This window comes from Castor canadensis, chromosome 7 (genome assembly GCF_047511655.1).
Source record: "Castor canadensis chromosome 7, mCasCan1.hap1v2, whole genome shotgun sequence".
Taxonomy (NCBI): domain Eukaryota; kingdom Metazoa; phylum Chordata; class Mammalia; order Rodentia; family Castoridae; genus Castor; species Castor canadensis.
Genome location: NC_133392.1, coordinates 147,514,732 through 147,537,492, shown reverse-complemented (window position 1 = coordinate 147,537,492; position 22,761 = coordinate 147,514,732). Strand labels below are relative to the sequence as shown.

Sequence of the window (22,761 nt, the reverse complement as noted above, 5' to 3'; positions counted from 1 at the left end):
GCCTGTGAGAGGCCGGTCTCCAGTAGTACTGTCTTCGGTTATTGGGATTATTATTAGCAGTGAGTGGCTGGATGTGTGGGTATGCAGACCTGGAAGCTTGGCTGCTTCCTTGCCAGGTGACTTTATAAAGTCCTTTTACCTCCCTGAGCCTCAGTTTCCTCCTCTGTACCCTGGAGGGAAAGAGAGGATGCAGATGAGTGCTTGGTGACCACAGTCCTGAGATGGGTGTAAAACCCCCAGGAAGCTGTGGGCTGGTGGGGACAGAAGACAGGCTTTGTCCACATCTGTGACCTGGCTGGTCCAATGCAGAAGGCAGAAAAGGAAGGCAGGGCAGCAGCCCATTGCTTTCCCTCGTTCCTGTCCTTTGACTCTCCTGGCCAAGGCCCACTGGTGGCCTCAGAAGCTCCACTGGTCAGAAGCAAGATTTGCTCCCCACCACCCTCTTCCTCTGTCCCCCTACTGCCACAGGTGGATGGACATGGGGATGGGAGAGGAAAGAACTTCTCCCATGGACTTCCCACAAGAGGCGGGAGCTTGCCTCCTGCCGTTCTGCCCAGTCCTTGTCTGGTCTCACCCACTCCACTGGGAGGGGCGCAGGAGTGGAGTCTAGCTGAAGTCTGCTCTCTGGCCTGGGGGAAGGGGCACAGTTGTGGTGGTCGTGGGTGCGCAGGGTGGGTGACAGGGCACCACTCAGCCACCCCTGGGCCATGGCTGCACTTGGTTGGTATGTGAGGGCAGGTCAGCCCTATTGGCTCCCTCAGCAGCCTGGGCCACGGGCACAGACCCCATCTCACCCACATCTGTGTTCCTACCTTGGGCTCAGGGCCTGGTACATGGCAGGAGGTCAGTGAGCAGCCTGCCGGGTGCCTGGCATACAGCAGGGGCTCCACACGTGCATGGAAAGGCAGCAACAGGCTTACCTTCTTGGTCCCGTACATGACTTCCATGAACTTTTCGTCGGCGTCTTGAAAACGCTGATCGAGGAAGGAACTTGTTTTCCGCACCAGGTTCCAGATCATGTAGTTGTTGAGCAGGCTGGGTAGAGAGAGATGGGACCAGGGAGCTGAAAACGCCAGATGCAGCACTTTCCCCGCGGACTCATAGGGGGCGCTCACGCTCACCCTCAGATCCCAGGCTCTTCTCCCACTGCCCACTCCTCTGCTCTCTAAGCACGTGAGGAACTCGTCCAGGGTGCAGCCTGGGTCTTCTACCACCTTGGTGTTTAGTGCAATCACTTGTACACCACCGGTGCTTAATAAATGCTATTGCTTAGCTGCTCAGAGACTGGAAGCTATGAAGCCACTGCACGGAGACAGTCCAGGGGTGTGTGCTGCAGGGCTGGGATGGGCAGAGGTCCTGGCCAGAAGACCAGAGAGGATAATGGAGGCCTAAGACTAGGAGAGGCTGGGAAGGAGGCTCTGTCTGGTCAGGCCAAGGTTTCCGTGAATGGTACCTCCCATGGCCCTGAGGACCTATTTATGTCCACTGCCACCCTTATAAAGAAGTCACCTTAGCACAAAGATGTTCACCACAGTGCACATCTAGCCTCTATTGGAATTAAGCTAAATGTGACAACAGGAGAAGGAGTAAATAAATATATTTACGCTCAATGGAATACTATGTAATCACGAAAAATGATGCTTGCAGAGGGTTACCTCTGATGACCGAGCTGGTGGAAGAGGGGTGGGATCAAAATGCACCTGTAATCAGAACTTGGCTGCTTCTCATAGAAACCTACCCAGGGGCCTTTTCCTGAGCCAGGGGGTCACCCCATCCCCACCCATCCTGCCTGTGGGAGGTCACCTCGAGGGTGCTGCGCCCCTCACCATTTGTCGGTGTTATTGATGAGGGTGGAGACCTGCTCAAGGTATTCCTTGTCGTAGACCACAATAGGCTCAGACTCGTTGATCTCCACGGGGTAGAAGATGGTGTTGAGAAAGGGCAGCCAGTTGATAGCTGGTGCCAAGGTCTGCAAGAGAAGAGAATGGTGTGACACTGGCTGGACCACTTCTCCCATAAACCGATCTCCAGGGGTTCCTCTGAAGAAGGCGGCACTGCACCTTCCACCTTCTGACCAAGGAGAGCGTATGGCATCATGTTGACAGAGCACAAGGCAGAGACAGACAGGGGCTGGCTAGCTTCTGCCAGAGTTGCTGCAGCTGGTAGCCTAAGGAGCCAGGCATCAATACCTCATGTGAAAGCCAGGGATGGTGGTCCATGCCTGTAATTCCTGCTACTTGGAAGGCAGAGGTGAGAGAATAGAAAGTTCAAGGCCAACCTGGGCTACACAGTGAGACCCTGAAACAGCCGCCACCATCTCACTTGAAGTGGAACGAGGACGGAATAGGAGTACGTGCGGCATCTGCCGTTCTGTGTGGTATGCGCCTTTGCTCAGGAATCATAGGTCCTAGCCCAGTGGGTCCTCATGGTCCTCGTGAGAGGCCAAGTAGTAGGTGCAATCACCTCTGCTTCACAGAGGAAGACGCCAATCCTCAGACAGGCCTCTCACAGTTAAGAATCTGGTGCCAAACTGTCTGGGCTCAGAGCCTGCTCCCTGCTGACTAGCTGTGCATCCTTGAGTGAGTTAATGAGTCCCTCTGTGCCTCCTCCGAGAAGGGAGATCTCTAGAACTACAGGTTCTCCTGAGGGCCAGCAGCCAGGGGTGTCAAGTGTATGGTCCTCAGGTGGTGCTTCCCAGGCATGAACTGAAAATCAGGTCAGATAACCTGCAGCAGGAAGGGAGAAACCGAGATGCAGCCCATGTGCACACAGGATGCCAGTGTTTTAAGACAAGCCTCTGTGCCCTGGGCTCCCTCCCCACGGGCCCAATTCCAGGGCACCCAGCTGCTCAGAGGGGCTCAGGGCTGCCTCCCTGTCCACCCCTACTGCCTCAGCACCTGCCCCAGCATTTCCCCTACTCCAGGCATCTTTCTCCCTTGCCGGCTAGTGTTCTCACTACAAAGTTGCACAACTTAAAAAAAAATTGTGACTAAATGCAAACATAAAATGTATCATTTTAACCATTTTTTGATTGTTTCTTTGGTGGTACTGGAATTTGAACTTCCGGCCTCACGCTTGCTTAGGCAGGTGGTCTACCACGTCAGCCATTCCCCTAACCCCATCTTAACCACTGTCAGGAGTCCGGTGCGGTGGCATTAAGCCATTTACATTGTGTGCTACCAGCACACTGTCATCCACAGAGTTCCTCTGACCAAACAGAAACTCTCTGCTGTCAATCTCCTACTTCCCCCTGCTCCATGGAAACCACCATTCTATTTTCTGTCTCTATGAATTTGATTTGACTACTCTAGGAACCCCACATAAGTCAATTCCCAGTTACTTGTCCTTTTGCGGTTAGCTGATTTCACTAGCACAATGTCCCTAAGCAGAGATGCAATTTGTATTGTGCAATTTTACAGAAGGTGAAGGTTTTCAGGCTGCATACACTGTGTTTAGCAAAGATGCCTGTGCATGTCAACCTGGGCACCTGGCCGTCAGCAATCACTCCATCACTGTTAGCCATTACACTCATTGCTTAAGGTCTCTCAAAAGAGGCCCTGGCCTGTCTGATTTCAAGCTCTGTGTTCTGTTCCCATGAAAAGGGCAAAATGTGAGACAAATAAAGGAAATGAGAGATGCATGGTAAATGCTCCCTCTCTGGACAATCAGTAATGCAAAGTTAATCGATGAGAACAGATGAATGCCTGTGAGGTCCTCCATGAGAAGCACTTAGTCAAAGACCACCTGGCCTGAGGTCGTGACTTTCCTGAGGTCACATGGCTAACTGGAGATAGCACAGGTTCAAATCCCAGGTTCACTTCTCTCTGGGTTTATTTATTTTTCTGATGGTACCAGGAATTGAACTCAGGGTCTCACGCATGCTAAGCACATGCTCTATGACTGGGCTATGCCCCAGGCTATTGTCTCTGGGTTTCAAAGTGCACCTTGGCTATTGGGGAACAAGCATCTCGAAGGACAAATGAGACTGGGGAGGACAAGCTCCCAAAGGCAGTAGTGTGCTGGTGAGAAAGTTAAAGGTCAGCTCTCAGGGAGGGGACCTTTTCCCCCATGACCTTGCTGGTTATGGGGGAACGTCCCAGCAAGACTGACTGCAAACTACCCGCTAGCCTGGGAAGTGTACAGTGGGCCAAGGGTCCATGTGCCACGGCACAGCCCTGTCTGTCTGGCAGTGACACAAGCTGGAAGTGAGCAGACTAGGGTCAGGGTCCCCAGGAGGAATCACTTCTGGGAAGCTGAGCCATTTTCTGTCCTGTTTGTAAAACAGTGACAGCAATCCTCCCACCCCAGAGCTGGCTGCTCTGCACCCCAAGCCTCCTGCTACCTGGCTTGTCCTTCTGTCCTCTTCCTGGCAGGACACCTTCAGGTATGTCTTTCACTTACCTGTGGCTACAAGATGTAGAAAGTGTAGTGTGCTCACGAGATCTTCAAATAGAACTCAGCAATCAGAGCCACCTGGCTACAAGACCAGCTGGCAAAGATCCCAAGAAACAGATATGTTTACAAAATGTCACTGCTCATGCAGTTCATGAGAGCTTCATAAATGGCAGGTGACTGGAACTCTGACTGAGAGACAGGTATCAATGGTGAGAAACAGCCAGGTACTTACGCAAGCCTCTTCCTTCAAGGAGAGCAGGTGCTCAGAAATTTCCATGGCTCTGAGCTAAGGAGATGAGTGTTGAACACCCAGGATTCTTGCATTTTCACTCCCTGTTGCTCCTAACTTAGACACATGTGCCTCAATCTATTTCCGTGGAGAGGGCTGTTTTAATCAACTAGGACATTCCACGGTGAGTCAAACCTTCTGGGGACACTGATGAGCTCGATTTTCCATACCCACAGCCAAGGAGCACTGCTGAACATCACCAGCCAACCCGAAGAGGCTGAACACGGGAGAGGAGAGCCTAGGCTTTTGGCTCTATCTCAGCTGGAAAAATGGAGCAGAGGACAGGGCCACAGCCTGTGGCATAGGGGCTTCAAGAAAGGAATGGGAGGTGTCTGGAGAAGCAAGGGAAGGCTGTGTGATTCATGGCTCTGGATTTACACTGCACTATGGGCTAGCCTGGAGCCTTCTGCACTCCAGCAGAGCTAGCCTAGAACCCTACTGTGAAGCCTGACTGCCTTTCTTTGATTCACCCAGAGCAGAGAAGAAAACCAAATTCCTGAGCTGGGTGCTGGTGGCTCATGCCTGCAATCCTAGCTACTCAGGAGGCAGAGATCAGGAAGATTGAAGTTTGAAGCCAGCCTGGGCAAAAAAATTCAAGAGACCCTATCTCGAAAAAACCCAACACAAAAACAGGGCTGGTGGAGTGGCTCAAGTGGTAGAGCGCCTGCCTAGCAAGCATGAGGCCCTGAGTTCAAATCACAGTACTACAAAAAAAAAAGAAAGAAAGAAAACCAAATCCTTACCTATCAGAGAACGAGACAGTTTCTGTCCCAGGGTGGAATGACTCCAATTAATTTAGTGCTGGGGACCTGGGCAATGCCACCACTCACAGAGGAATAATAACGATGATGACTATGACATATTATGCTTCCATTGCACGTGTCAGTTTACAAAATGAAATCCCACTCTCGCTTTGTCTTATCCTCTAACAACCCTGTGGGCAGGCCAACAGAAATTCTTATTCCAGGCTTCAGGGGTCCTGGGCATCCTCAGATGTTGCGTGTATATTAAAATGCACATCCGCACATTTCTCAGGGGTGAAGCTCCACAGTTTTTGAGCTATTCTCCAAAAACTCTGTGACTTAAAGTTAAGAACCACTGTCCCTTGGGAAGCCAGGAGCTATGTCTTATTGCCTCTGCGATCTAGCAGAGTGAGTGAGTGAGCCATGTCCTATTTTACAGGAGGGAAACCAAGGCTCAAGGGTGTGTTATGTGATTTGCTCAGGTTCACACTGGGCTGGCACTGTGCAGGCTGCTGTGGCCGCTGAAATCCCCCCAACCCTGGCAGTGGTACGGCAGGGAGGGAGGAGCCGCCTTCCTTTTCCTCCAGAGAGAAAAGGCAATGGGGAGAGGGCGCCAAGGGCAGAATCCCATGGGCATGCTGGCTGGCATGCTAAATGATACTGTGCTCTCCCCATGCTCACGATATCAGCATCAGCGTCGTAAGGTCTTGTGGGCTGAGATCTGCAAGGCTTGAGCAAACCAAATTACACTGCACAAACACATCTCCCTCAACCTCCTGGCCTCGGAGTGGAAAACAGAGCCAGATGGTGCCCGACACAGGCTGCTGATCTCCATAACAACCTGCCCAGCACCACTTCCCTGGGGACCTGTGAGCAGCTGGCACCAGATTGACCCAGGCCTTTGCGTGGGCTGCACCTCTGCCTATGAAGCCCCATCAGTCTGGCTAATATGCAGTCATCATTAGACTCACCGTCCCCAGCTTTTTCCTGCTTGGCCCTAGGGCCCTGCATCTCTTGGCCAAAGCACTTAGAAGGGAGAGGGGGACTGCTTCCTGGTGAGGGTCCCCTACCAGCCTGAAAGCACACAATAGCAAGGTCCGAGAGGGGCCCAGATACACCCGTCTGATGGAGGAAGAAACAGGGGAGGACCCAGTGTCTCTCCTGAAAGAGGGAGGAACCGACAGGCAGAGCCTGGATGGTGGAAGGAGACGTGCTGGTGAAGTCCCAGCCCAGCCCTGACTTCCACCTTAGTGAAGAGCAAAGCCCAACCTTCCCACCTGAGGCGAGACATGAGGAGGTCAGCAGAGCCTCTCTTCTGAGTCTCCTGAGACGATGGAGCTTGGACACAGTGGGACACAACACCCATGCACTAGAAAGAAGGGACCCTCAGACAATGCAGCTCGGCATCTCAAACCTGAGCAGCCACCAGGAGGCAGCCTGTGGCAGAGCTGGCTTACAAAGGGACCTCTCTGATGAGTCACACCAGTCACAGAAAGCACAAGTCGGACTCAGTTACATCTCCAGGATGTCGCCAAAGGATGTGGGCAAGAACTGAGTTTCACTGAGCCACACTCAAGTCTAGAGGCCAGCTCCTTGGCTACATAGGAGCCTCCAGCCCTGACCAGGTTACTTAGCCTCCTGGGACAGGCAATGGCAGAAGGTACAGATCACATTTATTTAGTGCTTATAGGCGTTTGGGTTGGGGCTGGAGAGACTTGAAAACGTCCTGTCTCTTATATCTATGGCTGTAATGGTCATGGCCATAACGTCTCCAGGGAAACGCTGTCACAGAAAGCAGGCTGGAGTGGGGTAAGCTTAGCTTTGGAGTAACTTACTACCATGTGGCCTTCAGCAGGTAGCCTTACTTCTTTGAGCTCAGGCTTTACATCTGTGAACCGGGCAGAACAACCCTCCCTCCTTTACTGGGTGAGTCAGGGATGTGATGAAGTGGAGAAGGACAGTCTCCCTCCCAGCACGCTGTGTGAGGCCCAGGGTCAGCCCGCCTCTGCGTGGCTGGTGCTCCAGTCACCTGCAGCTCAGCGGCCGTGACTTTGTGGTAGATGAGCTCCTCATCCCGGCGCTTCTCCTGGGGGATGGTGATGTTGGCGAGCGCTGTCTCAAAGTCCAGGATCTGCTGCATCTGGGGCCGGATGGCATCCTCGTCCCCCCCGCCCAGCAGCTTCCCCAGCTGGACCATGTAGTTCAGGTATCCAGTCAGCACCTGTGGGACCCAACACCCCCAAACTGTCAGTGGCCGCCCAAGGCTTAGGGCCAGGGAATGGCACGCTTCACCCAGGAAACCCTTTGGAAACAGCTTTGAGAACGATTTTGGTTCCACAGTCCTCAGGATAAAGTGGAAAGGCCTTTCCATGCCCACAGGTCCCTGCGTGGGCTGGCCCCTGCTGTCCTAGTGCCTCTAGGGCTGTCCTTCTGGTCTCAGAACACACCTTTTCTGAGCTGCCCTCTACTGCTGTGTCCCCAGATCTGAATCAGGTCCTCATGTTAAACTTTCCTGGCACTCCCCTCCCACACGTATGGCTGTGCATCTCAGTGGGTGGTCAGTTAAGTCATGTCTTCTGCTCCTATTGGACCTCAAGGCCGGGATGGGGACCACGTGAGTCCTTTCAAAACCATCACTACAGCACCAGTGCTCAGTACAAATGAGTCTCTGACAGGGTCACCCTGGGGCATCAGGACAGGCAGGCCCAGGGAGAGGGAAAGGTGTGGGTTTTGGAGGAGGTGGATCTGGATCTCAGCTTCACTGGTTACTGACTTTGTGACCTTGAGCAGGTCTCTTAGTGTCTCTGAGCATTACTCTCTCCTTTGAGAGGAAAGATAAAAATAATAACCATTCGACAGATGAGGCAATGAAGTTACTGGGAAGGTGAGAGGTGATGTGTGCAAAGGTCTAGCCACCACCTCTCTCTAAAACAGGGACAAATGACACCTATCCCTTGCCCCTTGTGCCTACAATGCCTGACTGTGACATGGCAGGCCAACCTGGGGCATCTCTCCCTTGCCTGGGTCATCCTTCAGGAAAGTGTCATGCCTCTGTTCTCCCCTGCCTTCTGAGACCTGCCCCATGTGCTAGGGGTGCACATGGAGGGGAAGAAACTATCACAGGGTAGGCTGGGTGCACTCACCTTCTCATTTTCGGTCTTATTCAGGTAATAGTCTCTGGAGGGTAAGCCCAGGCCAGACTGGTCCACCTGGAGAGGGAGGAAGGAGGAAGAGGGAGTCCCCCACTGCCCGTGCCCCTTGCCCTGGGGACAGCTGGCAGGTAGCACTGGAAGACCAGCTCAGGTATCAGCAGGAACACAAGCTAGAAGCTAACATCACTAATTGGGCCCGCTCTCAGGGACTCTGGGCCCCTCTGAACCCAGAAGGGGCTTTAAGTATCTTCTGGTCCCTATTTCACTTCACCAAACACTGTCCAGAGCTACCACAAGCTGAGTGACCATGGTAATAGTCTCTGAACTTAACCTTTACCTGGAAAATAAGGGAAATGACACTCAGCCTGCAGAGCTGGGATGGGACAGGGCCAGTAAAGGGCCTCCTGAGAGCCAGGCAGGTTTGGGGTGGAAATGCTTGGTAGCTACCATTGAAGTCTTCTGACTATACCTTGATGTACCTTGGGTAGGTTTATTGTAGTTCCTTTGACAAGGAAATTGTAGCTCAGAGAGGCTGAGCCATTTGCCTAAGGCCATACAGTGAGTGAGTGACACAGACAGGATGACAACTCAGTTTTTATGACCCCCCAGTCTGGGACTCCCAAGGCAAGCTGATTCTTAGCTCTGGAGGGGAAAGATGGACTGGAATCCAATCTAAGCAGAGTCACAGAGGCAGAGGGAAGGGAGCAAGAGGTAGCTCCAGCTGTGCTCACAAGCTGACATCACCCACCACTCCTGTTGCCACTGTGAGCCACCTTCCAAGAATGGTGGCCTGTCCTCTCACATTCTCTTCCCTGCAAAAATCTTACCACTAGAAAAAACCCAGGCTCACAGGCCAGAGTTGCTATCCCACTCAGGGCAAGTCTCTTCCTCCCAGCACCTGCTAAGCTCAGGACAAGGTCCTGTCCTGTCCTGTTCCTGGGCCAGCTCACCTGGATCACGTTACTGTTAGAGTTCTTGGAGTCGGCACTGACGTAGACAGAGAAGAAGGGCGAGGTGCGGTAGTGAGCTGTGACCACTTGCAGGGTGTCCTGAAAGTTGTCCTTGGCCCAGGGGCCTGTGATGTTCCAGCCTCCGAGCTGTGGGGACAGAGAGTAGACAGTGGGGATGAGGTGATGGGGACACCTGTATGCAGATGCTGGCTCTGCAGCCTACCTGCTCGATGACCTGGAGCAGTCCTCTGACCTCTCAGAGCCTTCAGGATGGGATGGTTTTCATTGGGGTTCCTGACCTGTGAGCTGGAGACCCCAAGACAGAGCACTTATCCTCACCAAGTCAGCCATGACTCCACATGGCAGCTGCTCCCTGGAGGGATGGGATGGGAATGGGACCAGGCTTTGCCCATATGCTGTTTACCTTTGGATACTAAATCATGTGAATGTAATTACTGTTACTGGGTGCAGGGGTGCATGCTTGTAATCTCAACACTTGGGCAGAGGCAGGAGCACTGGGAATTCAAGTGTAGCCTGGTGACACAGTGAGACCCTGTGGCAAAAAACCAAACACCAACCAAACAAATAAATATAAATTCAATTGTGCCTATGAGAAAAAAGGCTCCATATTTCCTATTTATTTATTTTTACTTTTTAAAGCAGCACTGGGGTTTGAACTCAGGGCCTCATGCTTGCTAGGCAGGTACTCTTACCACTTGAGCCACTCCTCAGCTCAATTTATTTAATTTTAATTTTTTTTGTGGTGCTGGGGATTGAACCCAGGGCCTCACACTTGCTAGGCAGGCACTCCACCACTTAAGCCACTCTGCCAGACCAAGGCTCCATATTTTGAAAAAGGTTGGTAAGCTAAGATTTCCATCAGTCTCTCAAAACTGGAATTAAAAAAAAAATCTCTTAGGTCCTCCCTGGCTTGGCACATACTGGCACAAAGGGCCTGGGCGAGAGAGGAGGGACAGAGACCATCCCAGGACCTGCAGCCACTAACCCTGCCTCAAGACCTTCTTCCATCTTGGAGTACACTCCACGCCATTTCACATTTCCTGGCCCCTTGTTTCCGTCTGTCCACGCCCAGGACTGCCAGGGATGTCCAGGAAGAAGGACCCCTTCTGCTACTCGGGAGTAAGGGAGGGCTGCAAGTCAGTAGGGTCCTCCTCATTTCTGGAATGACAAACACCCCTCCACACGTACCCACAAACACACTCTTGGAGGAAAAGAAACAGTGACAGAGAAGATTTTCTCGGTGAATTTAGCCCTTGTCCTCCACAAAGATACACTCACATACACACACACACACATATGCACCACAGAACACACAACTCCATACAATACAAGCAGATAGTCCCATTCACACAGAGCCATATACACATGCTCAGGCAGAGAGACAGACTCTGTCAGTTGGGTGTGGTGGCTGGAGGTGCAAGGTAGCAGAGATCCAGTAGTGCCTGAGAGCTGGGGTGGAAGCCAGGGGGCTGGCAAGTGGCATGGGTAGTAGCTGTGAGTCTGTCCACAAGGGACCCACCTTCTCAATCAGCTCCATCAGGGGTTTGGCCCTGAGCGCCTCGATCCTGGTTTCATTCATGCACGCACGGTAGTATACTTGGGCCTTCCTCTCTGCCTCACTCACGCTGGCTGTGGAATTTTCTAGAATGACAAGAGATGGCAGAGTTTGCAATGTGCCCCCTGGGGAGGCACTGCCTGCTGGGGAGCTCTGAATGAGTCCTTCCTGAGCCTTGGTGTTCCTAGCTGTACAACAGAGCTGGGGCCACTCCTGGCTGGCTCAGTCCCAGAGGTACAGGTACCGATGGGCAGAGCCGGCAGACCGAAGGTCTCCCCGAATTCTAGCTGACTGCCAATCAGAAGGGTGTACTGTGTTTCTCCCCTTCTCTGCTGATGGGCTTGCAGATGTGTCCCTGGGATGGCAGCCTCAGCCCATCCAAAGGACAGTTGGCCTCCCTGTTAGCCAATATGTGACACTAACAACCCTGCCTGGTGCGTGGGACAGAGCCCTGTCTTGGTTTCCAGATCCCAGATAACCTTTCTTAGAAGTAAGATTGCAGTTGGATGAAGCTTGAAAGACCTCATTCATTATGAATTGACTTTCCGTTTCCTCCTCAGAGGCCCAGACATGCTTGCCAGACGTAGATGATGAAAAGGACCGGTTTCTACCTCCCCCACCAGCACAGCCAGCAGCATTTCGTCCAGCTGTGCTTCTCAGACTTCTCAGACTTCCCCTGGACACAGGAGACACCCTTCTCCTCCTCCCCCATCCCCAGTGCTTGGTCCAGATGTCACCTGCTGAAGGCCACGCACCTGTGTGCACAGCATGGGACATTCCCACCTGCACCCAGTGAAGATGACCACTTCCTGCTGCTCAGGTCCTCAAGGGGCCTACCACGTGTTGGGGCTCCTGTGCCTGAGCCCCCTGCCACGGAGCCCACTCCAGGCCATGCTGGATTCCCTGGCCCTGTTTCCATCTGTCCGACTCCCTCTCTCCCTAGGGAACCCCTCACTGTTCCTGCCACTGCCCTCATTTCAGATTAGTTCCTCTCTGACCTTGAAACTCCTTCTTTTGCTCCCTTCCAAGACCTCCCCACATCCACCTCCTCCATGAACACTTTTCTGATGGAGCTCTATCCAATTCAGCTACCAGACAGATGCCAGATGCTTACTCTGTGCCAAGTGCTGTGAAGCTCAGGGGATGCAAAAGATGACACCCCAGCCCCATGAGGCTTCTCACGAGACCCTCAGCCCTTCCCAGGGACACTTCTCTCTGAAGCCTGTTCTCAGATGTTCGTTCTAGAAGGTCCTACCAAGTGCTAGGCGCTGGGCTAGGTCCTGCTCCCTGCCCCCAAGGAGCTCACACAGATATGCAAAGGAAAGACAGAAAGATGCACAAGAAAGACGCACAAGTGCTTTGAATAATGCAACAGCTTTGACACCCACACACCCTTCCATTTGGAGGGCTGGAAGAGGCCAGGGCCTCCAGAGGATGTTCTATTTAAACTGGGCCTAAAAAATGAAAAAGTATACACCATGTGGAAAAGAGGGGAAAGGGCAATGATTGGCAAAGAACAATAGGGACCAAGGAAGGAGAGAAAAGAGCACGCTGTTTGAAGAAAGAAAGCTGTTTGTCACAGCCAATTGATGTCAAGTCATTTCCTGACCAATCTTCCTCAGTCCTCATCTCAGAGAGCTCCCTGTCCTGGATTGTCACTGTAAATGTCACTGGTCAGGGAACACAAGCCTGTCTCATCAAATCAGATAACATCATAGAAAAGGGGATGGGCACAGCCTGGGGCTGGTGTGAAGGGAGAGGTAGAAGCTAGAGAACCCCCTGAGGGGTCAGAGAACCCCCTGGGGTCTGGAGACTACAGGCTGGCATGCTTCTGAATTCTGGAAACACCTGCTTGTCTCCAGGTCCTGAGGAAGCAGTTGAGATGAGGCCTCCTGGAGAGGGAGGGCGGAAACAGGGGGAGTTGGGGCCTCAGACTCAGGAAGCAGAGGAGGGGATGCACAGGGGGAGCTCCCCAGCTCCAAGGGCCTTGTCTCTATGACAACAACTCCCAGCAGCTAGGCTCTTGGAAGGGAAGGCAAGAGAACATTCAGGGCTCTACCAGATCCCAGAAGCTCCATCTCACCACCCACATCTGGCTCTGGCCATGACCCCGAAATGCCAGGGCCAGGATTGGGGGAGGCACTTTGTACACTGGCTCAAGAGTAGGCCTGGCATCTTCTTCCCCCAGGATCCCAAGGTCACTAAGATAAGAGATCCAAAGAAAGCCTCCAGAGGAACAGGCTGGATGTGCTAATCATAGCAAGTTCTGAGTCCAACTGGAGGCCACATGGCTCCCCTATTCCTGGCACCTGTAGGGAAAGAGAAGGGCCCTTTCCATCACGGCTTTGCTGAGTCCACTCTAGCCAAGTTCAAAGTTCTTCTGGCATCTCAAGTTCAAGGCCAGCCCAGACAAAGGTAGTGAGACCCCCAAAATAAAATACTAGCAAGAAGTGGTAGAACACTAGCCTAGCATGCACAAGGCCCTGGGTTCAATCCCCAGCATCCTCCAAGCACCTGGGTTCACGCTCCCTGGTGTTTGCACAGCTGATTAAATGTCTGGTGTTGGGCGCTGCCAGGCTGGGTGTGGGGATGCACAGGCCTGAGTGCCTGACACTTGCAGGCCGGTGGCGAGATAGACAGTGACCACTCCCAGGGGCATCTAATTGCACACTGGGGTGATGGTGAAGAGAAAGTCCGGGAAGCCAAGAGAGGCCTGCAGGAAAGCCACAGAGAAAGCCACTCAAGTTGCTTCAATATGGAGGAGGAGTGGGGGGAGCTTGGACTGCCTCGCCCCACATTCCGTGACTTTGTCATCTCTCTGTTCCCAGAATGAGCTCGGAACAGGCATACAGTAAGCCCTCAGTGACATGATGAAAAAACAGAGTTCATGGGGTATTTCCTTCCAGGGGCCCTGAGTTCCAGAAACTTCCTCAGTTGCTTCCCCAAAGCCCCAGAGAGGAAAGACAGCACACCACTTAATCGGCTGGCTTCTTCCTCTGGGAGTTTTCATTGGAACAGGCTTTCCCACATCACTGCTGGGGAGGAAGTAACGCCCAGATAGGCAGGGCCGAGACTGAGGTGGGCTATGAGGATGGGGTGCCTGGGAATTAATTCCTGTGTGGCCAGGACCATGTAGGGGCCTTGATTCTACCTGAGGGCAGGACCAGTGTTTGTTTTAGATAAAACCAGAGTCAGTTCAGACAGTCACAGGCCCCCCCAGGGAGGGGATGGGGGGAGCTGATAGAGGAGGCCTTTGTTGTGCAGGAGAAGGGAAGTAAAAGATAACACCATCACACTTCCTGGTGCTGATTGCAGACCAGGCTGGGCGCTGGGCCTCATCACCACATGACATACCCCAAGGGGGCTACGGTGTTATCAGCCCATTTCAGAGAAAAGGAAACTGATGCTCAGGAAGGCAAAGGAGCTTGCCTGTGAAGGCTGAGCTAATTAATAAGCAGTGTGCTGGAAGATGAATGCAGGTGTTCTTAAGCCTCCCCGCTGAGAAAACGGGCTGCCTCCTCTGGGTGTGGGTGCCACTGTGTGGGTGCGTCTTGTCATAACAATCCCACGGTGGCTCTCATCAGTATCACGCCCAATTTATAGGCAAGCGGTTAGGTAACTTATTCAAGGTCACACAAGTAAGTCGCTGAGGTCAGGACTGGAGCCCGTCTTTTTACACTCCTGGTTCTTACTGCGGGTGCACTCAGAAACCAGAGGGGGCCTGAGGCAGCCCACCTGCTCCCAGAAGCCCTGGACACAACCTCCCAGCTTTTTGGTGGGACTGAGGTTTGAACACAGGGCTTCACACTTGCAAAGCCGGCGCTCTACCACCGAAACACACCTTCAGTTCATTTTGCTCTGGTTATTTTAGAGATAGGGCTCTCAACAACTAATTGCCCAGGCTGACCTCAAACCATGATCCTCCTGATCTCAGACTCCCAAGTAGCTAGGAATACCGGCGTGAGCCACTTGGCACCATTCCCCAAATGAGAAAGGTCCCACTACTGCAGACACCATGCAGACAGCAGGAAAAGAAACTAAGTCAGATAGCAAATACCAGGGAAACATCAAAATAAAAATACGAGCCGGGCACCAGTGACTCACGCCTGTAATCCTAGCTACTCAGGAGGCAGAGATCAGGAGGATCGAGGTTCGAAGACAGCAAACAGTTCGTGACCCTATCTTCAAAAAACCCATCACAAAAAAAAAAAAAAACAAAAAAAAAGGCTGCTGGAGTAGCTCCAGGTGTAGGCCCTGAGTTCAAACCTTCAGTACCACAAAATAAATAAATAACTAAATAAAAGTAAGAGTGAGACATGACACAGGCTGTCATCATGCACATTAAATCACTGACATGGACACATTTCATGCTATTGGAACACTGTACATTTCTCAGGGAGGATGGTGTCAGGGACAGAAGGGGGACAGCTACCTTTTCTTTCTTTCATTTTGTGTTGTTGAGGATCAAATCTTTTGCTTCATGCATGCCAGACAAATGCTATACCTCTGAGCTACATCCTCTGCCCTGACAGCTGACTTTCCCCCATGGACTCTATGCTGTTTCAATTGTTACAACAAGCGTGCATTATTTTTTAAAGTATTCATCTTATAGTATAAGATATCGTAGGGCCAGATGTGGTGATGCATGTCTGTAATTCCAGGCACTTAAAGATGGAGGTGGAGAATTGTAGTCCAAAGCTAGCCTGGGCAAAAGCAAAAGACCTTACCCAAGAAACAAACTAAAGCAAAAGGACTGCAGGCGTGGCTCAAGTGGCAGACTGCCTGCCTAGCAAGCTTGAGGCCCTGAGTTCAATCCCCAGTACTGCCAAAAGAAAGTATCATAGATGTGACAGTCACACAAAATGTTAGTGTGGCTCAAGCCCTAAGAGGCCCTTTGGTAGCCATAGAAGATATAACAGAGGAAGCAGGTTTAAGAACAGTGTAAGCTGGGCACTGGTGACTCACATCAATAATCCTAGGTACTTGGGTGGTGGGTGGGCAGTGAGATTGGGAGGATCATGGTTTGAGGCCAGTGGAGGAAATAGTCCTTGAGATCCCATTTCCAAAATAATGGACTGGAGGTGTGTTTCAAATGTTTCATGCTTTGGAAGCATGAAGCCCTGAGTTCAAACCCCAGTCTCGCCAAAAAAAAACCCCAGAATAGTGTAGAAGCGTCTGGGCGTTGATTAGGCTGTGTGGATAGTATAATAATCTGGGCTGAGTACATCTGGAAAGCTAAAGACAAGGCCAAGTGTAAGGGTGATGGGCTGGCCTCTGATGACTTGAGGCTACTGCTATGTCCCCAGAGCCTACAGAGGGCCACTATCCAGGCCACTTGGGAGAGTGGTGGATTGTGGGTAAAGCATCTGTATTCCAGAGCTGAGGTCATCCCCCTTCAGCCAGCAGCCAGCAAGGACAGGACACTGTGGCACTGGACAGGTCAGCCCACCTGCTCCAGATCTGCCTGGACTTCCTCTGAGGGGACCCAGGATGAATTCATCCATCAAAGAAATGCCTGGCTTGCCTGAGGCCAATTAACAAGTGGGTGGGAACAGCTGTCCTTCCTGGCCAGGCCACAATCCTCACTGGCATTCTGAGTGTCCCTCTTCCTCTCTATTGAGAGAGACCCTCCTTCTCCCCAGGCCACCTTGGAAGGGTGGGGCATTCCCTGCTAGTCCCAGTCCCCCTCAGTGCTGGCTCCATTTAAGGCCTCCTGGCTGACCCCTTTGTCTTGGTGAAGCTGACACCAGTCTGGGATTAAGCCCAAGAATGTACCTGAAGCATTCCTAAGTTTTTTTTATCATCCACTCACCTGCTGCCTGTCCCACTAGGGGCTTCTAGGTATCAAGGCCACACTGGGGAGGGCCATTTCTAGGCTAGTTCTCAGGAGAGAGGCTGGGGGAGGGAATCCCAGGATATGCCTTTTGGGAAAATTTGACATGAAGGTGACCCCAGCTCTGTGGTGCCAGAGCTTACATGGCCTGCAAAGTTCAGACCAAGCAGCCACTGGGGAAGGAGCTGCCTGGGACCTCTTCATGGTGGATCTGATTTAAGAAGAGTCATGAAAGAAAGAACACAGGTTTTGGGGGCCCCATGGCTCTAGGTCAGATTCATAGCACCACCATTTCCTGGGACATACATTTTCTTTCATCCCTAAGCGTCGTCTGTAAAACAGGCATATCCCATGCCTCTGCAGATGCACAGGGAGAACCAAATGAGACAGCACAAGTAAGAAAGCGCGTCACAGTCTCACTCTGCACCACCTTCCCTGGTAACTGGTGAACATACCAGTGCTCCTGTGATGAGTACAATAAGCAATGGCTGTTCTTTTCTTCGACTCCCCTCTGATTAATCCTTACAGCATCCTTCTCATGATCTGAATTAGATCCCACATCACTGAAGTGCTGAGGTGCTGAGAGGCAGGGAGACATCTGGTTGGAAGTCACTCAATGTCACCAAGCAAAGCAGCTATGTCTGGCTGAGCGCTTTAGGTGCCATGTTCAGTGCTAAGACTTGGCACATCATTTGCAAATCGCTTTCATGGCAATCTTATGTGTTAGGTGGTGCTGAGGTCCCTGGTTCAAGATTAGAACTAAATTCAAGAGGGTCAGGCCCTTGGTACACAGCTGAGACAGCATGTGGGGACTGCCTGACTTCACAGCTCTGCAGTTTGGCCTCCTGATACTATGAGACCGTGGCCCTGGGGTCAGGGGCTTGACTGCCTGGTTCTGGCTGTTCTGTGCCCAGCTTGAGGCGGCTCCCTGCCCACAACTTGACCCTGAGGGACAGGATAGATATAAGGTCACAGCCCAGGACTGGAGTCTGCTCTTCACGAGCTCTGCCAAATTAGGGGAGGATGGGGGTAGGATAGGCTCAGTCTGGGCAAAGACCCAGGTCCTCTGGATAAGAACCAGCTCCAGAAGATGCAGAGAGCTCAGTGCTATACTGTAGATGCTTGATTCGTTTTTCTCACAACCCCCCAACTTCCGCTAAAGACGTGCTGCCTTTCAACACATCTAAAATTATCACTCGGTCACTTCGATTAAGCACATTCACTTTTACATTGCTTCTGGGACACCATTTACTTTTTGGGAGGCATACTCTATTTCCACAAAATTAAGGGCAGAGAAACACAGCAGATTATAAAACATAAACGTGCATCAACTGAGCCGCATAAAGCACATGCAGGAATTTAAAGTTTTGTTTTTGGAATCTTTTTCGACTTTTTAAAATTTATTAATTTTTTTTTAGTGTGCTTGGTCAAAACTGTGCGTAATGAATCTGTGAGTAAGGCTCGCTGGATTTTCATAACTCAGAGAGGCCTGGTTCTCCGCGCACTGGTGAAACCAAGCCCAGAGGCTACGTAACAGACCCCGGATGTTAAAGTGGCAGAGCCAGTACTGGACCCAGGGGCTGACTAGCCCACCTTGTCCCACACAGACAAGTCCCAGCTGTGTCTTGAGGCACTGGGCACCAGGCAGGCATGGGTCACCCCGGGCTGGGACTTAGCTGTCTCTGGCATGCAGAGTTATTCCAACCCCACCTGCTCTGGTCCCCAGGAGACAAGCAGGAGGCTACTGCCTCTGTGCTGCCGAGGGATCCCGCCTAGGAGCTGCTGAGGGCCGTGAAGACAGGGCAGGTGTTAACCTAGCAACAGCTGTGCCCCGGGTTGGCATGGGAGAGAAAGGCAAGGTATCCTTAACCTATGTATGTGCAGTCCCTGTCTTGCGTTCATATAAAGACACAGCTGTCTTACATCCACCAATTGTCAAATTAAGAGTCATCTTAATTAAGAACCATCTCATAAGAAGGTTTCTGTCCCTTTGAAAGTATTTGCCCTTTTAGATAGCTTTTTCTATTTTACCTAGTAGTATTTTGAGGATTAAAAAAAAAAAAAAACCTTAAGTATTTGTCAAATCTAAGTTCTGTCATTGATGGATGAATTAATTGGTTTTTCATGAATTGGCCTCTCCCAGCATTGTGGGTCCTAGGATAGAGCAAAGGTCAGCAGGAAAGGGTGATGGTCAGAGTCCAGCTGGTGCTGGGATTCCCTTTTGGAAGAGGACTACACGGGGTGAGTGGAAACTCAACAAACATTAACCAAGAATATGACCGTAAACAACACAGATGGGTTCTCACCTGAGGGAAAAACTACCGAGTCCAAGGGCAAAGGACTTTGGTCAGACGGCTCACACTGCGAGGGTGATTATCGGGAGGCACGCACAGAATAACTAACTGATAAGCTGTCATCACAGCTTTCATTAAATCACAACCTTTAAAATCTGATCTGGTGTGTCCAGCCTTGCTTCCTTTTGCTCACGACTTTCAAAATAAAGTCAGTAGTAGTGAAGAACTAAGCTGCAGCTTGAGGCCACAGCATAAGGACTGCAGCTACCTGCTCCGTGGCACCTGCACTGTGCCACACACATTGTGAAGACACTTCATATGTGTACACTCCCCAGCCTGGGTGTTACCCCATTTTATAGATGAACAGACTGAGGCTTGGAGGTCAGGAACTCGCTCAGCAGGATCCTGCACTGAGTGACAGGCAGACACTAACCCAACTCCAAGGTCCATGGCCTTCGAGGTCTGCCCCACCTCTCCTCTGACCAGGCCTGGCACAGTGCACATCTCCCTCTGTGGCCTACTAGTTGGTCCCCTGGCTGCTGCTTACCGAGTAGGTGCTTGATGATAGCCTGGTTATGTTCCCAAAGGTTGCTGAAGGTCCCCCAGCGTGAGTGGCCATCAGGCACGGGGTTGGCCTTGATCCAGCCCCCGCAGGCATAGCTGAAGAAGTCCTGGCAGGGGTCCACTGAGGGGTCCATGGAGCTCAAGATGGAGCTGGTCACTGAGATGCAGGCCTCGCTTAGGCACATGGGTGGTGTTCCTAGAAGGGTGAAGGACAAGAGGCCAGTGAAGGATAGCAAGGGAGGAGACAACAGGAGGGCAGCAATGGTGGCCTGGGACCCAGGGGACACAGTCCCACCTCTGTCCTGACCAAGGACACTTGGAATAGATGGTCACTAGAGCCCTAGTGAGACAGGACTTCAGGGGATCGATGGTCTTCCAGTTTGTAACATAAGACCTCCATTTAGCTGTGCCCTGTGCTCAAAAGTCCCGAGAACCAAGTGTGTTTCTTTCCAGCAATCTTTCCCTCAGGGAGAATCATTTTCTTTTTGGTGGTGGTGGCACTAGGTTGCCTACCAAGGGCTCAGTCACTTGAGCCACACACCATTTTGCTTTTAGTTTCCTTTACAGATAGGGTGTCATGCTTTTGCCTGGGCCAGCCTCAGACCACGATGCTCCTAGCAATGTCTCCCGTATAGCTGGGATTGCTTATGTATGCCACAATGCCCAGCTCAGTTTTTGAAATAGGGTCTCACTAACTTTGGCCCAGCTGGCCTCAAATGTTGATCCTCTTATCTCTGCCTCCCAAGTAGCTGGGATTACAGGTATGCACCACACTCACCCCTCCCCCCAACTTTTTTTATTATTCCCTGATACTCAACAAATTCATTCACTCATTCATGCATTCCACAAAATAAATACTGAGTGTCTTCCAGGTTCTTTACTGAGGACTGTGTGTGTGTGTGTGTGTGTGAGTGTGTGTGAGAGAGAGAGAGAGAGCGAGAGAGAGAGAGAGAGAGAGAGAGAGAGAGAGAACATAAAAGGCAAAAGCAAAGTCCTTTCCTTCAGGAGCTAGTAATTCAGCCAGGGATACTCACATTATATAAGAACAGTCAGAAGGCAACAGTAGGACAAGCTGCCACTCATTTTATGAAAACAACTGAATGCCGAGTGCCAAGTGGGTGATACAGACAATATGGTCCAGGACACAGACAGGGCGAGACTGTGAGGAAGGGAGGGCATCTGAACACAAGGACAGTAGGTATCTCAATGAATCCTCAGAAAAGCAAAAATGAAACCTAAGAGACTGGTTTGCCAGAGGCATGGAGAAGGGACTGACCCCTGCCTCAAGATTGGTCTGGGGGCTCTATCAAAGGGACTGAGCCACAGATGGCTCTCCAGAGGCTTGGCTGAGTTGAAAGACAAATCTGGTCTGAGGAGCCCAGGCCTGGCCTCATGAACTGTTGACACAAATCGAGCAGAGGATAACAGGCATGGTTCCCTGGACATGGCTCTGCACCAAGCATGTCACATGTACTCACCATCTCAACCCTCAGTATGGCATCAGATGCAGCTGTGATAACCGTGTGCAAAGATGAGGAAACTGAGGCTCTGAGGGAGTGACTGGAACAAGGTCACCCACCTCCAAGGCTGCATTTCTTGCTGTCCCTCTCCAACTTTGCTGACCACACCTGGGGCTGTGGCGGCCCGACTGGCAAGATCAGCTTCCCCCCCACACAGGGAAGCAGCAAGGCAGGGTGGCTTTGGGGACCGTTAGCCCTGGGTTCGAATCTTGGCTTTCTGCTTCTGCTGTGGGCCCTTGTGCAAGTGACCTTATCTCTCCTAAGGAAATTAGTTCTCCAGCAGGAAATTAGGGAGGAGGAGGAGGATCGATTCCACAGTGATGATGGTGACCTCATGGCCAGGCACAGGGTTCTGCTTGCTCTGGACCCAGGCCTGAGGGTTGCAGGCTCATCTTCAGAAAGCAGGAAGGAAGGCAGGGCTGGTGTGTGTTGGGTCCTCACCTCACCCAGAGGCACATCGGCAGCCAAGCAGTGGTCTGACATGCAAGGTCCTCCAGGTGGGTGAAGGGCTCAGAGGAGTCACACAACAGGAGGAAAATCACCGTGACTTTATTTTGAGATAATTATTCAATAAAAATTTAACACATAGGGAATCTTTTTGTTTAGGTGCTGGTGATAGAGCCCAGGGCCTCAAGCATGCTCGATACACCTCAGCCCATGGGCGATCCTTTCTGTGAAGATGGGGATGCTGCCATTTGTAGTATTTCTTTTCTTTTTTAACATTGTCTCACTGTGTTGCCCAGGCTGCCTCAAGCTCCTGATCTTTCTGCCTCAGCCTCCCAAGTAGCTGGGATTTCTGGGATTATAGCTATGCACCACCTAACCTGGCTTCATTTGCAATATTTCTAGATCGCTCATCTAATCAGGTTTGTCTCAGTCCCCAACCTTGGGGATGGCCAGAATCTTTATGGAGGAGGAGGAAACGGGTTTCTGTGTAGTTTGAAAGAGTCTATTCACTATTATGATGTAATCTCATACTTGGAAAGGGAAAAGAATGCCTATTGTTTTTATATACCAAACCACAGGAAACCAAGCTTGACAAAATCTTGGCTGGTAGAAATACCCAGAAGATAGACTGCAAGGTGACTTGGGCTTAAAAACAATATGAAGGCTGGGCATAGTGGCTCATGCCTATAATCTTAGCTACTCAGGTGGCAGAGATTGGGAGGACCATGGTTCAAGTCCAGCCCAGGTTAAAAAGTTAGTGAGACCCCATCTCAACCCAACAAGCCAGGTGGAGTGGTTCAGTTCTGTAATCCCAACTATATAGGAGGCTGTAGGTAGAAGGATCTCTGTCTGAGGCTGGCTGCAAAAAGTGTAAGACAGTATCTAAAAATTATTAAAGCAAAAATGGCTGGGACTATGGTTCAACTGGTAGAGCACCTGCCTAGTGAGCATGAGGGCCTGAGTTCAAACCCCAGTACCACTAAAAAAAAAAAAAAAAA

The 22,761-nt window shown here is 51.4% G+C and overlaps 1 protein-coding gene across 2 annotated transcripts in view; it reads right to left on the bottom strand.

The window, feature by feature from the left end:
* Positions 1-22,761, bottom strand: part of Ece1 (endothelin converting enzyme 1) — a 97,655-nt gene that overhangs the window by 16,705 nt on the left and 58,189 nt on the right. For both annotated transcript variants that reach the window (XM_020177126.2, XM_020177123.2), the window contains exons 4-10: positions 19,780-19,992; positions 11,070-11,191; positions 9,530-9,676; positions 8,571-8,636; positions 7,457-7,648; positions 1,827-1,969; positions 921-1,035 (exon numbers count right to left, since the gene is read on the bottom strand). In XM_020177126.2, the coding sequence (XP_020032715.1) occupies positions 921-1,035; positions 1,827-1,969; positions 7,457-7,648; positions 8,571-8,636; positions 9,530-9,676; positions 11,070-11,191; positions 19,780-19,992 (998 nt within the window). The remainder of the gene's footprint in view (positions 1-920; positions 1,036-1,826; positions 1,970-7,456; positions 7,649-8,570; positions 8,637-9,529; positions 9,677-11,069; positions 11,192-19,779; positions 19,993-22,761) is intronic.